Here is a 15,465-nt window from a genome sequence, read left to right on the forward strand (position 1 = left end):
CATTCATGTCAACCATAATGTAAAGTTGTTCATAACATCTAAAGCCTTGAGCTCACGAGCCAGATCTATTCATGTCAACCATTACCCAATGTTGTTCATAGCATTTAGAGCCCTGAGCTCACAACCCAGAGTAGCCCATGTTATCTATAACCATCAACTATTCATAGCAACTAGTACCTTGAACTCATGATAAAGAGTTATTCATGTCAACAACAACTCTGAGTTGTTCATAGTATCAAGAGCCCTTAGCTCATGACCCGTTGTGTTTCATATCATCGACTACCTTGAGTTGTTCATATCTTCAAGAGTTGTAAGCACACGAGCTAGAGTTATTCATGTCAACCATAACCTAGAGTTGGTCATGACCTAGAGTAGCTCATGCCATCCACAACCTTAAGCTATTAATAGCATCTAAAGCCATAAGCTCACAAATCGAAGTCGTGCATGTCAACCATAACCTAGAGTTGTTCATAGCATTTAGAGCCTTGACCTCAAGACCTAGAGTGGCTGATGTCATCCACAATCCTAAGTTGTTCATAGCATCCAGAGTCGTGAGCTCACAACCTGAAGTCTTTCATGTCAACACCAGCCTAGAGTTATTCATTGCATCTAAGGCCCTAAACTCATGACTCAAAGTTGTTTTTGTCATCCACAACCCTGAGTAGTTTATAGAATCTAGAGCCCTGAGCTCACAACCCGGAGTTGTTCATGTCAACCATAACCCAGAGTTGTGTATAACATCCAAAGCCCTGAACTCATGACCGAGAATGGCACCGTCATCAACAACCTTGAGTTGTTCATAGCATCTAAAGGCCTGAGCTAGTGACTTAGAGACGTTCATGTCAACCACAACCTAAAGCTATTAATAGCATCTAAAGCCTTGAGCTCAAGACCTAGAGTGGCTCATGTCATCCACAACCTTGAGATGTTCATAGCATCTAGACCTCTAAGCTCATGACCTAAAGACTTTTATGTTAAGCACAAACAAGAGTTGTTCATTGCATCTAGGGCCCTAAGCTCACGGTGAAGAGCCATTCGTATCATCCACAACCCTGAGTTGTTCATAGAATCTAAAGCCTTGAGCTTATGACTCAGAGTCTTTCATGTCATCGATAACCTTGAGCTGATTATAGAATCTTAATCCTTGGGCTCACGACCCGGAGTCTTTCATGTTATTGATAACCCTGAGCTATCCATAGCATCTAGAACCCTAAGCTCATGAATCAGAGTCGTTCATGTCAACCATAGCCTAAAGTTATTCATAGCATCTAAAGCAGGCTCATGACCCAAAGTGGGTAATGTCATCGACAACCTTGAGTTGTTCATAGCATATAAAGCCCAAAGCTTACGATCCAGAGTTATCCATGCCAACCATAGCCTAGAGCTATTCAAAGCATCTAGAACCCTAAGCTTAAGACCCAGAGTGGTGCACTGTTCAGGCCATATAGAGCCTTGAGCTCTCGACCCCAAGTCTTTCATATCAACAACAACCCAGAGTTATTCATTGCATCTAGGGCCTTAAGTTGATGACCCAGAGTCGTTCATGTCATCCATAGCCCTGAGATGTTCATAGCATATAAAACCTTGAGCTCACGACCATAAGTCATTCATGTCAACCACTACCTAGAGTTGTTCATTGCAATTAGAGGCCTAAGCTCACGACCCAAAATAGCTCATGTCATCCATAGCCCTGAGCTGTTCATAGCATCTATAGCCTTGAACTGACAACCCGGAGTTGTTCTCGTTAACCATAACCCAGAGTTGTTCATAGCATCTAAAGGTCTAAGCTCATGATCAAGAGGGGATCATGTCATCCACAAACCTTAGCTATTCATAGCATTTAGAGACATGATCTCATGACTTAGAGTGGATCTTGTCATCCATGACCTTTAGCTGTTCATAGGATCGAGAGCCTTGAGCTCATGACCTATAGTATTTCTTTTCATCAATAGCCCTGAGTTGTTCATAGCATAAAGAGCATCAAGCGCATAACCAATAGTTGTTCATGTCAACCACAAGCTAGAACTGTTATAGATCTTAAACTCACGACCTAGAGTACCTCATGCTATCTATAACCCTGAGTTGTTAATAGTATCTAGAGCCCTAAGCTCATGACTCAAAGTTACCTAGGTTAACCATAACCCATAGTTGTTCATAGCTTCTAAAGCCCTAAGTTTTTCATACATAGAGTGGCTTATGTCATCCATAACACTGAGTTGTTCATATCATCAAGGGCTCTAAGCTCACAACCCATAGTCTTTCATGTCATCGATAGGCCTAAGCTAATCATAGTATCAAGAGCCTTAAGCACACGACCTAGAGTCATTAATGTCAACCACAACTCAAAAATGTTCATAGCCTCTAGAGCTCTTAGGTCACAACATTGTGTAGGCCATGTCATCAATAACCTAAGTTGTTAATAGCATATAGATGCTTGAGCTAATGACCTAGAGTCGATCATGTTAACCACAACCTAGAGTTGATCATAGCATCTAGAGCTTTGAGCTCAAGACATAAAGTGGTTCATGTTGTCCACAACACTAAGCTCTTCATAACATTTAAAGCCTAGAGCTTATGACCTAGATTCTTTCATGTCAACCACTATCTAGAGCCATTCATTGCATCTCGGTACCCAAGCTCATGACTCAGAGTTGTTCATGTTATCCACAACTCTGAGTTGATCATAGAATCTAGAGTCCTAAGCTCATGACCCGAAGTCTTTCATGTCATTGATTACTACTCAAAAAGTGTTATTTTATAGCTTGTAATTAACTCTTTTAAACACTTTTGAGTAGTAGTTATCACCTTTTAACTCAATTGGCATGTTAAGGACCCTTGCAATCAATTCTAATCAAATTGTGTTAAGTTTTGGTGTTTTGATAGCTTTTTGATCACCAAAGCAATCCGAGATTGAGGAGAGTTCTTTGGAATCCATGGCAAAGCAATGGAAAGCTCATAAACATGAAGAACCGAAGCTTTGAAGTCCTTTGCCATAAGCAAATCCAGAATGCAAGGAGTATGGGATCTTCCTTAAAAAAAATGCCAAGTGGATGCACGCTTTCAACCCAGATTGAGTTCTGGTTCAGTCTTCCCTGCAAAAGATGTCCGGACAGGGCGTCCGAACACACCATCGGAGGGCGGCAGAACATGGGCTGTGGCAGGCTGTCGAAATGACGTAGCAAGGCTTGTGCACTTTAGTCAATGATCCGGACAACATATCCGGATAGGATATGCTATCTTCCGGGGTGTGATGATCGCGAGTGCCGTGTGCTTCTCCTTGAGGGAGTCCTGATAGGGGAGCACGCATCGTGTCCTCTTAGGGAATTCGGATGGAGTTGCTCCAGATAGCAATGCCCGCTCCCTACACCTTGCACACGCAGACGGTCCCCCTTGCGACGTTATACCTTCTCCGGATATCTCACATTCGGAATTCTGTCTGGCTGACGTTCCACCTTCTCTGGATATTTCACATCCAGCGCCTGACGCCGGATGGGAAAGGAGGGCGTTTCAACTTCCCTGGTCAGACATATCCAGATCCTCTGATAGCGCTTACCCGGAGAGTTTCACAACCATTTTGCACAGTGCCGCGGTGTTCTCCTGAATCTTTGATTACTACTCAAAAAGTTCTATTTGATAGCTTATAATTAATCCTTTTAAACACTTTTGAGTAGTAGTTTTGGCCTTTTAACTCAATTGGAATGTTAAGGACCCTTGAAAGCAATTTTAACCACTTTGTGTAAGTTTTGGTGTTTTTGTTAGTAATTTGATCACCAAAGCAATTCAAGTTTGAGGAGAGTTTTGAGGAATCTTGGGTAAAGCTTAGAAGTCATATGCCAAGAGTAAATCCGGATTGCAAGGAGAAAAAGTAAAGAGAATCTGCCATGAAGCATATTCTTGATGACAGTCATAGCAGCCACTTTTGGAGCACTTTCTGAAGTCCAATTGATGTATGCTATATACCATTTCAAAGCTCAGGAAGTCAACAATCCAATACTTCAAACGGTGCGCAATTCGAAGTTGAAACGAAGAAGTTGCAGCCATTGCAAGCCAATCACTCCAAGCTGAAGGAAGCATTTTCCAAAGTGTTGCGAAATCACCCTTTTGCTGCGAAGTGATTCCGCAGCCTTTTTGTACAGTAGGGTGTATTTCCTTCTGAAGTTGCCCGATATATGCCGCGAGAGGGAAGCTGGGAACCTCAAGGTGGAAGCCATCTTCGCAGCCCTGCGAAGATAGCATGTTGTTGCGAAATGATTTCGCAGCCCTTCTTGAGTGTCTGCGAAATCTCGCAGACACCATTTTCTCTTGCGAAATGGTTCCTGGAGCATCCCGATATTTGCTACCTACATTGGGAGATATTTTACATCAGATTTTTGTTGTCTAAATCCCAAAATACTCCTTGTAAGCCACCAATTACAAGATTCCTTAGCTTTTAAGTTAGTAAAAAGAGAAAATATCTATGTAATAATTAGTTTTATATTATGTTCATATAAGTATCTCTCGGGAGCCTGTTCTTGAGAGAGGAGACCTTCTTTGTAAAGTTTTGAAATGAAGAAAAGTTCAGGCCCTTTGTTTTGCCTTATCTTCTCACTTTGTATTTTTATTTTCTTACTAAGTTATGAACTCTCTGAGGAGTTTTCCCCAGAGAATGAGTAACTAAACTTCTAGTTCCTTGGAACTAAGGTTGCCGGGGAAGGTTCCAAGTGCAAGAATGCAAAGCATTGTGGTTTTAGCTAGTAATGAAGAGGAAGTGAAATCCTTTAGTGATTTCTATGTTTTTAGTTAACTTAAAACACCTTAGAGTCATCTGGGCCAACACTTGGTAAGGCAAGTGATTTTCAACCATGGAAATGCGCTAGTTTACCCCTTGCGAGCCTCTGGGAGGTGACTTTAGGGTAGGATTTTCTAGAATAGCCAACACTTGGTAATCTTTTGGACTCCAAGGAGACATCCATTAGTTATCTCTTGCGAGCTTTTGACTGGTAGTCCAAGGTTAAAGATCACCTTGAATGGTTATGGCTTAGTGAGAGGCTTAAACCATTGCAAGTTGCATCAGTGAGAGAATTAAAGTGAAATCTAATTGAAGGAGGTATCTGTACAACACCGGTTAGAGACTTGACTATATGTTGAATCTCTAACGTGAGGAAATGAACCATCTAACCGGAGCTATGTCTTTTGCATGAGGAACCACCCCAGTGAACCTGACTCTCCAAGGAATGCTTTTCTTCCTAAGTTATTCCGAGTACTTGTTCTATTAGTTAGTTTAAATCTAAATCTTTTCCAATCAAAGTTTGTATTTTATTTCTTGAGCTAACCTTGAAATGAAACATTACCAATTCACTTTGAATTGATATCATTGATAATTTGGAAACCCTTCCCAGTGAACGATCCTAGAGCCGCTATACTATAGTAGCTTTTTCTTTGCTACCCTAGTATATGGTGTAATAGGTTATAAATTTTGTTGATTACTCCCTCAATCAAGGAGCACCAGCTGGACACGAATCAGCTGAGACACCAATTGGGCACGAATCAAATGGCGCCGTTGCCGGGGAAGGAGTCAAGTTTATAGTGATACTATTTCAGAGCACTTGTGATTTTCATCACAAGTTTGGTAACGTTTCTTTCACTTTACTAATTCTCATTCTTTCTTTATTTATTCATAATCCAAGTTTATCTTTTAAATTCAGCTTAGTTTAATTTTGTTTTTGTAGCCCTGTTTTTCTTTTGTTGTCCTTTATTTTCATTTAAGTTGCAGATAGATACTAGTTGTGTATGCCAAAGTGGATACGAGACAGTGGAGGAAGGCTTGTTAAGTGTGATACACCTCAGAACAAAGAATTCGAATTAAGCTTGAATATCATGGAAGCTACACCTAAAGATCAGCATAGTCACCAAGGTCGTCAAGACAATCTCAATGAATTCAGATCAATAAGGGACTGTATGCATCCACCTCGTATGAGTGCACCATCATGTATAGTGCCCCCTACAGAGCAGCTAGTGATCAGACCGTATCTTGTTCCACTTCTACCAACTTTCCATGGGATGGAAAGTGAGAATCCGTATGCACATATCAAGGAATTTGAAGATGTTTGCAATACATTCCAAGAGGGAGGAACTTCAATTGATTTGATGAGGCTTAAGTTATTTCCTTTTACTTTAAAGGATAAGGCCAAAATTTGGCTTAATTCTTTAAGGCCAAGGAGTATCCGTTCTTGGACTGACTTACAAGCTGAATTCCTCAAGAAATTTTTTCCCACTCATAGAACAAATGGCTTGAAAAGGCAAATTTCCAACTTCTCAGCTAAAGAGAATGAGAAATTCTATGAGTGTTGGGAAAGATATATGGAAGCTATAAATGCTTGCCCTCACCATGGTTTTGATACTTGGCTATTGGTGAGCTATTTTTATGATGGGATGTCCTCCTCAATGAAGCAACTCCTCGAGACAATGTGTGGAGGAGATTTCATGAGCAAAAATCCGGAGGAAGCTATGGATTTCTTGAGCTATGTAGCTGATGTTTCAAGGGGATGGGATGAACCAACCAAAGGAGAAGTGGGGAAGATGAAGTCTCAACTGAATGCTTTCAATGCAAAGGCTGGGATGTATACCTTGAAAGAAGATGATGATATGAAAGCAAAGTTGGCAGCTATGACAAGAAGATTGGAGGAGCTGGAGTTGAAAAGAATACATGAAGTGCAAGCTGTTGCTGAAGCACCAGTGCAAGTGAAGCTGTGTCCTAATTGTCAATCATATGAACATTTGGTGGAGGAATGCCCTGCAATTTCAGCTGAAAGGGAAATTTTTAGAGATCAAGCAAATATTGTTGGACAATTCAAGCCCAATAACAATGCGCCGTATGGAAATACTTACAATTCAAGTTGGAGGAATCATCCAAATTTCTCATGGAAGGCCAGAGCAACTCAATACCAACAGCCGGATCCACCATCTCAACAATCTTCAAGTCTTGAACAAGCAATGGCTAATCTCAGCAAGGTAGTGGGAGATTTTGTTGGAAACCAAGAAGCCACCAATGCTCAAATCTATCAAAGAATTGACAGAGTGGAGAGTATGTTGAATAAAAGGATGGATGGAATGCAAAATGATATGAACCAAAAGTTTGATAACATCCAATATTCAATTTCAAGGCTTACAAATTTGAACACACTGCAAGAAAAGGGAAGATTTCCTTCTCAACCTCACCAAAATCCCAAAGGTGTCCATGAAGTGGAAAGCCAAGAGGGAGAGTCATCACAGGTGAAAGATGTCAAAGCCTTGATCACTCTAAGGAGTGGTAAAAAAATTGAGAAGCCAACACCCGAGCCATATGTGGAGAAAGAAGAAGAGATAAAGAAAGGGAAGGAAATGGAAGATAAAGAGAGTGAGATCAGTGAAGAAAAGAAGGACTCTGATTCAACAATGAATGCAATTCCAGAGAAGGAACTTCTGAAGGAAGAAATGCTGAAGAAATCAACTTCTCCGCCTTTTCCTCAAGCATTACATGGGAAAAAGGGGATTAGAAATGCAGCTGAAATCCTTGAAGTATTGAGGCAAGTGAAAGTAAATATCCCATTGCTGGATATGATTAAACAAGTTCTAACGTATGCAAAATTCCTTAAGGACTTATGTACTATCAAAAGAGGGTTGACTGTAAACAAGAAAGCCTTCTTGACTGAGCAAGTAAGTGCAATCTTACAATGTAAGTCTCCTTTGAAGTACAAAGACCCGGGAAGTCCTACCATTTCAGTCATGTTTGGAGGGAAGGTAGTGGAGAAAGCCTTGTTAGACTTGGGAGCAAGTGTGAATTTGCTTCCATACTCTGTCTACAAGCAATTGGGACTTGGGGAATTGAAGCCAACAGCAATCACTCTATCTCTAGCAGATAGATCAGTAAAACTTCCAAGGGGGGTAATTGAGGATGTCTTGGTTCAAGTGGATAATTTCTACTATCCAGTAGATTTTATTGTTCTTGATACATATCCTACTGTAAAGGAAGCTAATTTAGTTCCTATCATCCTTGGAAGGCCATTTCTTGCTACCTCAAATGCTATCATCAACTGCAAGAATGGGTTGATGCAACTCACTTTTGGCAACATGACACTTGATCTCAATATTTTCTATATGTCTAAAAAGCAAACCACTCCAGAAGAAGAAGAGGGTCCAGAAGAAGTGTGCATTATTGACACTCTGGTGGAGGAGCACTGTAATCAAAATATGCAAGACAAGTTGAATAAAAGTCTTGTGGATTTTGAGGAAGGTTTGTCTAAATCTCCTACTGTGCTTGCTACTCTACAAAGTTGGAGAAAGATAGAAGAAATTCTACCTTTGTTCAATAAAGAAGAAGAGGCAGCTGCTGAAAAAGAAATTCCAAAACTCAATCTGAAGCCTCTACCTGTGGAGCTGAAATATACATATCTTGAAGAAAATAATCAATGTCCTGTTGTGATATCTTCATCTCTGACCAGTCATCAAGAGAATTGTTTAATAGAAGTTCTCAAGAGGTGTAAGAAGGCAATAGGATGGCAAATATCCGACTTGAAAGGCATTAGTCCTTTAGTTTGTACTCATCATATATATATGGAGGAGGAAGCAAAGCCAATTCGTAAACTTCAAAGAAGATTGAATCCTCATTTACAAGAGGTGGTGCGAGCTGAGGTGCTGAAGCTACTTCAAGCAGGAATCATTTATCCTATATCTGATAGCCCTTGGGTGAGTCCTACTCAAGTGGTACCAAAGAAGTCAGGGATCACAGTGGTTCAGAATGAAAAAGGAGAAGAAATTACTACACGCCTCACTTCAGGTTGGAGGGTGTGTATTGATTATAGAAAGTTGAATGCTGTAACCAGGAAGGATCATTTTCCATTGCCATTTATTGACCAAGTGTTGGAGAGAGTCTCTGGACATCCATTCTATTGCTTCTTGGATGGGTATTCAGGGTATTTTCATATTGAAATTGATGTGGCAGATCAGGAAAAGACCACTTTTACATGTCCATTTGGAACATATGCTTACAGGAGAATGCCTTTTGGTTTATGCAATGCACCTGCTACATTTCAAAGATGTATGTTGAGTATTTTCAGTGATATGGTGGAGCAAATTATGGAGGTTTTCATGGATGACATCACCGTATATGGAGGTACATTTGAGGAATGCTTAGTTAATTTGGAAGCAGTTCTTCATAGATGCATTGAAAAAGACCTGGTGCTCAACTGGGAGAAATGCCATTTTATGGTACGTCAAGGAATTGTCCTTGGTCATATCATCTCTGAAAAAGGCATTGAAGTTGATAAAGCAAAGGTGGAGCTTATTGTCAAATTACCATCCCCAACAACTGTAAAAGGAGTAAGGCAGTTCCTTGGCCATGCAGGGTTCTATAGGAGGTTTATAAAAGGTTTTTCAAGTCTTTCAAAACCTCTTTGTGAGCTGTTAGCTAAGGATGCTAAGTTTATATGGGATGAAAGATGTCAAAACAGCTTTGATCAGCTGAAGAAATTTTTAACAACAACTCCAATAGTGAGAGCCCCTAACTGGCAACTACCTTTTGAACTGATGTGTGATGCCAGTGACTTTGCTATAGGAGCTGTGCTTGGCCAAAGGGAAGATGGGAAGCCTTATGTGATTTACTATGCAAGTAAAACACTGAATGAAGCTCAAAGGAACTACACAACTACAGAGAAAGAATTGTTAGCTGTGGTATTTGCTTTGGACAAATTTCGTGCTTATTTGGTAGGGTATTTCATCATTGTCTTCACTGACCATTCAGCCTTGAAGTATTTATTGACAAAGCAAGATGCAAAATCAAGGTTGATTAGATGGATTCTTTTGTTACAAGAATTCGATCTTCAAATCAAAGATAAGAAAGGAGTGGAGAATGTGGTAGCTGACCACCTTTCAAGGTTAGTTATAGCACATAATTCCCATCCCTTGCCTATTAATGATGATTTTCCTGAAGAATCACTCATGTTCTTAGTGAAAACTCCTTGGTATGCTCATATTGCTAATTATTTAGTAACCGGCGAAATTCCAAGTGAGTGGAATGCACAGGACCGGAAGCACTTCTTTGCCAAAATTCATGCTTATTATTGGGAAGAGCCCTTTCTTTTTAAGTATTGTGCAGATCAGATCATAAGGAAGTGTGTTTCTGAAGATGAGCAGCAAGGGATTCTATCTCATTGTCATGAGAATGCATGTGGAGGCCACTTTGCCTCTCAGAAAATAGCCATGAAGGTATTGCAATCAGGGTTTACTTGGCCATCTCTTTTCAAAGATGCCCACATCATGTGTAGGAGTTGTGATAGATGCCAAAGGCTTGGAAAGCTAACAAAAAGAAATCAAATGCCTCTGAACCCCATTCTAATAGTTGAGCTATTTGATGCATGGGGCATTGACTTCATGGGACCTTTTCCAATGTCTTTTGGTAATTCTTACATCTTGGTGGGGGTGGATTATGTTTCTAAGTGGGTTGAGGCAATCCCCTGTAAACAAAATGATCACAGGGTGGTTCTCAAGTTTCTTAAAGAGAACATTTTCTCAAGATTTGGGGTGCCCAAAGCCATAATCAGTGATGGAGGTGCTCATTTTTGCAACAAACCTTTTGAAGCTCTGTTATCCAAGTATGGAGTGAAGCATAAGGTGGCTACACCTTATCATCCTCAGACTTCCGGGCAAGTTGAGCTAGCTAACAGGGAAATAAAGAACATATTGATGAAAGTGGTGAATTCCAGCAGAAAGGATTGGTCTATTAGGCTTCATGATTCATTGTGGGCATATAGAACAGCTTATAAGACTATTCTTGGCATGTCTCCCTATCGTCTTGTCTATGGCAAAGCATGCCATCTCCCTGTGAAAGTTGAATACAAAGCTTGGTGGGCAATAAAGAAGTTGAACATGGACTTGATCAGAGCCGGAGAAAAGAGATATCTAGACCTTAATGAGATGGAGGAATTAAGAAATAATGCTTATATTAATTCCAAAGTTGCAAAACAGAGGATGAAGAAGTGGCATGATCAACTCATCCCCAACAAGGAATTTCAGGAAGGACAAAGAGTTTTATTGTATGACACAAGACTCCATATCTTTCCTGGGAAACTCAAGTCAAGGTGGATAGGTCCGTTCATTATTCACCGAGTATGTTCCAATGGAGTGGTGGAATTATTGAATTCAAATGGCAAGGATAGCTTTAGAGTCAATGGATATCGTCTCAAGCCATTCATGAAGCCATTCAAACCAAAAAAGGAGGAAATCAACCTCCTTGAGCCTCAAAAAGCCTAAGCAAAGAAGGGTTTGCTGGACGTGGTTTACCACAGTCCAAAATTTTTGTAAATTTTGTAAATTTTCAAGTTTTTTCCATACATTTGATCTTATTTTTTGATCTTAAATCATGTTTTTAGGTGTGTTTTAATCTTTTTGAATGATCCCAGGTGGAAGAAATTTCAAGGAAATTGAAAGAAAAAAAATCGGATCGAAATCGGAGCCAAAACAGAGTAAAAACAGAGCAAAAATAGAGCTCTGCGAGATTTCGCAGCCTAAAGAGAACTTCTGCGAAATGAGCATTTTGTTGCCAAACCATTCCGCAACACTTTGGAATTCTCTGCGGAAATTTTAGCAGCTGCGAAGGCGAGTTTGGCACACGAGTGCCACTTCGCAGCACAGGAGCGTCCATTTCGCAGTTGCAAAACGTCTGCGAAGTTGTAAAACCCCGATTTCGCAACAAAAGTCCCATTCCGCAGGGTATTTCGCAATTGCGAAAGCGGTTTTGGTACACGTGTGCCACTTCGCAGCACAGTTACATTAATTTCGCAGCTGCGAAACGCATTGCGAAGTGGCTGCGAAAATGGCGTTTTGCTGCGAAATTGGCATTTTTCTGCGAAACTCAAATTGACCCTTAGTCTTCCGTTATTACTATATATACCTGTCATTTGAGCTGCGAAAAGGGTTTCAAAATAAAGCGCGCCATTCTCGCAGACTGTTCATCTCCTTTCTTAAGCCTCACCGCGCAAGTCTCCGGTCATCTTCTCCAATCATCCGTTCCGGCCAAATTTCGGTAACCCGAAATGGCGCGAACAAGAGGGGCTAAGTCTTCCTCTCCTTCAAGACGCAAGAAAAGCCTGCGAAAGGAACCAGTTCCAGATCCCGCTTCTGAGCCTTCGCAGCCAAGAGCAATTCCTCCTCCGGTGAAGCCCGCGCCGCCAAAGCCGCCGGCAAGACGTTACCTTACCAGGTCAGGGGGTCGGCCACTGCAAAAGAGACCCAGGGTTGAAAGCTCAGAACCCATTGACTTGACTGAGCAACCTTCAGAGCCCTCGCCGGTTCCAACTCCAGTTCCCTCGCCGATTCCCTCGCTAATTCAGCCTCTGGTGCCATCTCCGGCGCCGCAAGCAGAACCACAGGAGCCTCAGCCGCCACTTCCCGAGCCCCAAAGTCCATTTGAAATAGCTCCGGAAGAAGTAATCAGGCGGCCAATGCTAACTCAGCCCCCAATTGAGGGAAATTTGGACTATAGAGCGCGACCATTCCATTCCGAGCTATGCTTTGACATAGCCGCATTCTGATTACAGCCGGAGCTGGCACAGTCATTCAACCTGCTGAGGAGATACCACATGGAGCACCTACTGACTCCGAGAGACTTTTTCTACCCCAGGATAGCCATGGATTTCTATCAATCCATGACAACCAAACAGGTCAGGGATCCAACTTTAATTCATTTCACTATTGATGGGAGGCATGACATATTGGGAGCACGCCATATAGCTGAAGCCTTGCGGATTCCCTATGAGCCAAGCCATTTCGATGATTTTAGAGCTTGGACCAGTCATATTGAGCTGGAGATGGTGCACACCCTGTCCAGAGGAGCTGCCACGCGATCACATTTGTTGAGGGGGGAGCTTCCTCCAATCATGTTTCTGATTGATGCATTTTTGCGTCATAACCTCTACCCATTGCAGCATTGGACTCAAAGAAGAGGAGTCCTCTTAGAAGCCCTGTACAAGATGTCTGAGGGATTTTTCTTTGGGCCTCATCATCTAATTCTGGCAGCCCTTCTCTATTTCGAAGAGAAGGTACACAAAAAGAAGCTTCAGAGGGCTGATGCCATTCCCCTCCTCTTTCCAAGGCTGCTTTGCCAAATTCTGGAGCACTTGGGGTATCCTTCTGAGCCTCAATTGGAGCGTAAGCGCATTTTCCGTGAGCTATTCACTCTTGACAAATGGAACAACATGACAGCTTATAGAGTTGATCAGCCTGAGCGCCCACAACCAGCTGCAAGGAGAGCATCCCCATGACACATACCTGAGGGTATAACAGTTGCTGCTCCTGCCATTCCCAGAGCTCCACCAGCTGCTCCAGCTTCATCTCAGCCATCCACTTCAGCTAAGCCGAGGATGGCCATACCCATTTCTGAATATCGAGAGTTGTGCCGTGCATTGGAGACCCTCACAGCATCTCAGAGCAGTCTTGCTCAAGAGATGGCAGCCATTAGAGCATGCCAAGAGCAGATGTTGGCCACTCAGGCTCAACACACTGCCATCTTAAGGTAGCTCCAGCTTCATTTCGACCTGCCACCAGCTGTTGAGCCCTCCACTTCTACTCCAGCAGAGCCACACTCTCATCCTCCAGAGCCTCAAGCCCCAGCTGAAGCACCAACTGAAGGGGCAGACCCATCTGCCTAGCCCCAGCACCACCCACTCATCAGATCATTATATCTATATCTACTATTTTTGTTTTATGTATTTCGTTTTTAGTTAGAAAGAAATCCTATTATTTTGGTACCATATTTGGGATTGCTTGTATTGCTTTTCCTTTGCATTGTACTCAAATAGATTCAAAGTAATACAAGTTTAATATTTCTTGTTAACTATTAGTATTAATTTATTCTTATTTCCTTTTCTCACATATTCTATTCTTTTTGAAACATGTGGTTTCTCCAATCAATATTCGAATTTGATATCACTCAAGAGGTACCACTTCCTCCCTTTAATTACAATCACTCATATCACATTGAGGACAATGCTCAGTTCAGTTGGGGGGGAATGAGGAAGGAAGTATGCTAAGTCTTTTTGGTAATGCAGTTATTTTGGTAAATTTGTTGTAGTTTTTTTTTTTTTTTTACTCTTGTCACTCTATTCTTCATGAATCTTGAGGAAAAATTTTCAAATTAAAACAGGAGAAATTGAACTGTTGCTTTTCACTTGACTTAGAGTTTGGATTATGCTCACTAAAGTGGTTCAATTGTTGAAGCTTCTATTGAAATTGAATTTAGTTCTTCCACTTTAAGCTATTCACACGCTGTGCACATTAGATTCCGATTATAACATGAAAAGCTATTTCCCTCTCGACTTAGGATAATTTTGGGACTTGGTATATTTGACCTCATTTGATAAAATTGAAACACCCTGCAAAAGGCCAATGAGCCTTTGAAATAAAGAAAGTTGTTTGCTTGCCTTAAAACCCGAGCAAGGTATGAGGGGTATATGGTGAAAATCTTTAAAGCCTGGTGCCCTAAGCCTTAATTGGTTGGGAGTCAGCGACCTCAATGCTCGTTATAAGGGTGAATAGGTAGAGTTAGCATATGGTAGGTGCTTGGGTATTAGAAATTCATTCTCAAAAGTCCGGGGAAAAATCCGAGGAGTTAGTGGTTGAAAAATCCTTAAAACTTGATGCCCTAAACCTTAATTGGTTGGGAGTCATCGATGGACCCCCATTACATGGACAATTCAGAAAGAGTACCCCATAAAGCCTCCTTAAAAAAAAAATAAAAAAAAAATGGTTGTTCTTTCTTTATTGATTTTGGTCAGTTTGCTAAGTGTTGAAAAGAGATAGGTTGGGGGGAGAGATTAGTTTAGCATATTATTTTCGGAAGCTAAGGAACCAATACACATAGATTTTTGTGGAAGATTAAATTTGGTTCTTTGAAAATGGAAATGATTTTAAAACTTCAGTTTGCATAATACATTCCCTTGATTGACAGTGTTTAGCATAGTTTGTTATAACTCTTGTTGAAATTTGGGTTTGTATTTCTTTAATGTTTTCATGTGAGAATTAGATCATCATGCCACTTGAGAATTGTTTTTGATCAGCATGATGTTGTAAATTATAGTTTAATTTGTTGTTTATTTTCATTTTTCTCTCCTATATTGCTAAGGGACTAGCAATATGTCGGTTGGGGGGAGTAATTACTACTCAAAAAGTGCTATTTGATAGCTTATAATTAATCCTTTTAAACACTTTTGAGTAGTAGTTTTGGCCTTTTAACTCAATTGGCATGTTAAGGACCCTTGAAAGCAATTTTAATCACTTTGTGTAAGTTTTGGTGTTTTTGTTAGTAATTTGATCACCAAAGCAATTCAAGTTTGAGGAGAGTTTTGAGGAATCTTGGGTAAAGCTTAGAAGTCATTTGCCAAGAGTAAATCAGGATTGCAAGGAGAAAAAGTAAAGAGAATCTGCCATGAAGCATATTCTTGATGACAGTCGTAG

At 40.9% G+C, this 15,465-nt stretch overlaps 1 protein-coding gene across 1 annotated transcript; it reads left to right on the forward strand.

The window, feature by feature from the left end:
• The first annotated feature begins 12,047 nt into the window (after nucleotides 1-12,047).
• Nucleotides 12,048-12,545, forward strand: LOC132254287 (pistil-specific extensin-like protein). The gene has a single exon (XM_059739588.1). It carries the CDS (start codon nucleotides 12,048-12,050, stop codon nucleotides 12,543-12,545), a length of 498 nt encoding a protein of 165 aa, XP_059595571.1.
• Nucleotides 12,546-15,465: the final 2,920 nt, after the last annotated feature.

This window comes from Vitis vinifera, chromosome 9 (genome assembly GCF_030704535.1).
Source record: "Vitis vinifera cultivar Pinot Noir 40024 chromosome 9, ASM3070453v1".
NCBI classification, from domain to species: Eukaryota; Viridiplantae; Streptophyta; class Magnoliopsida; order Vitales; family Vitaceae; genus Vitis; species Vitis vinifera.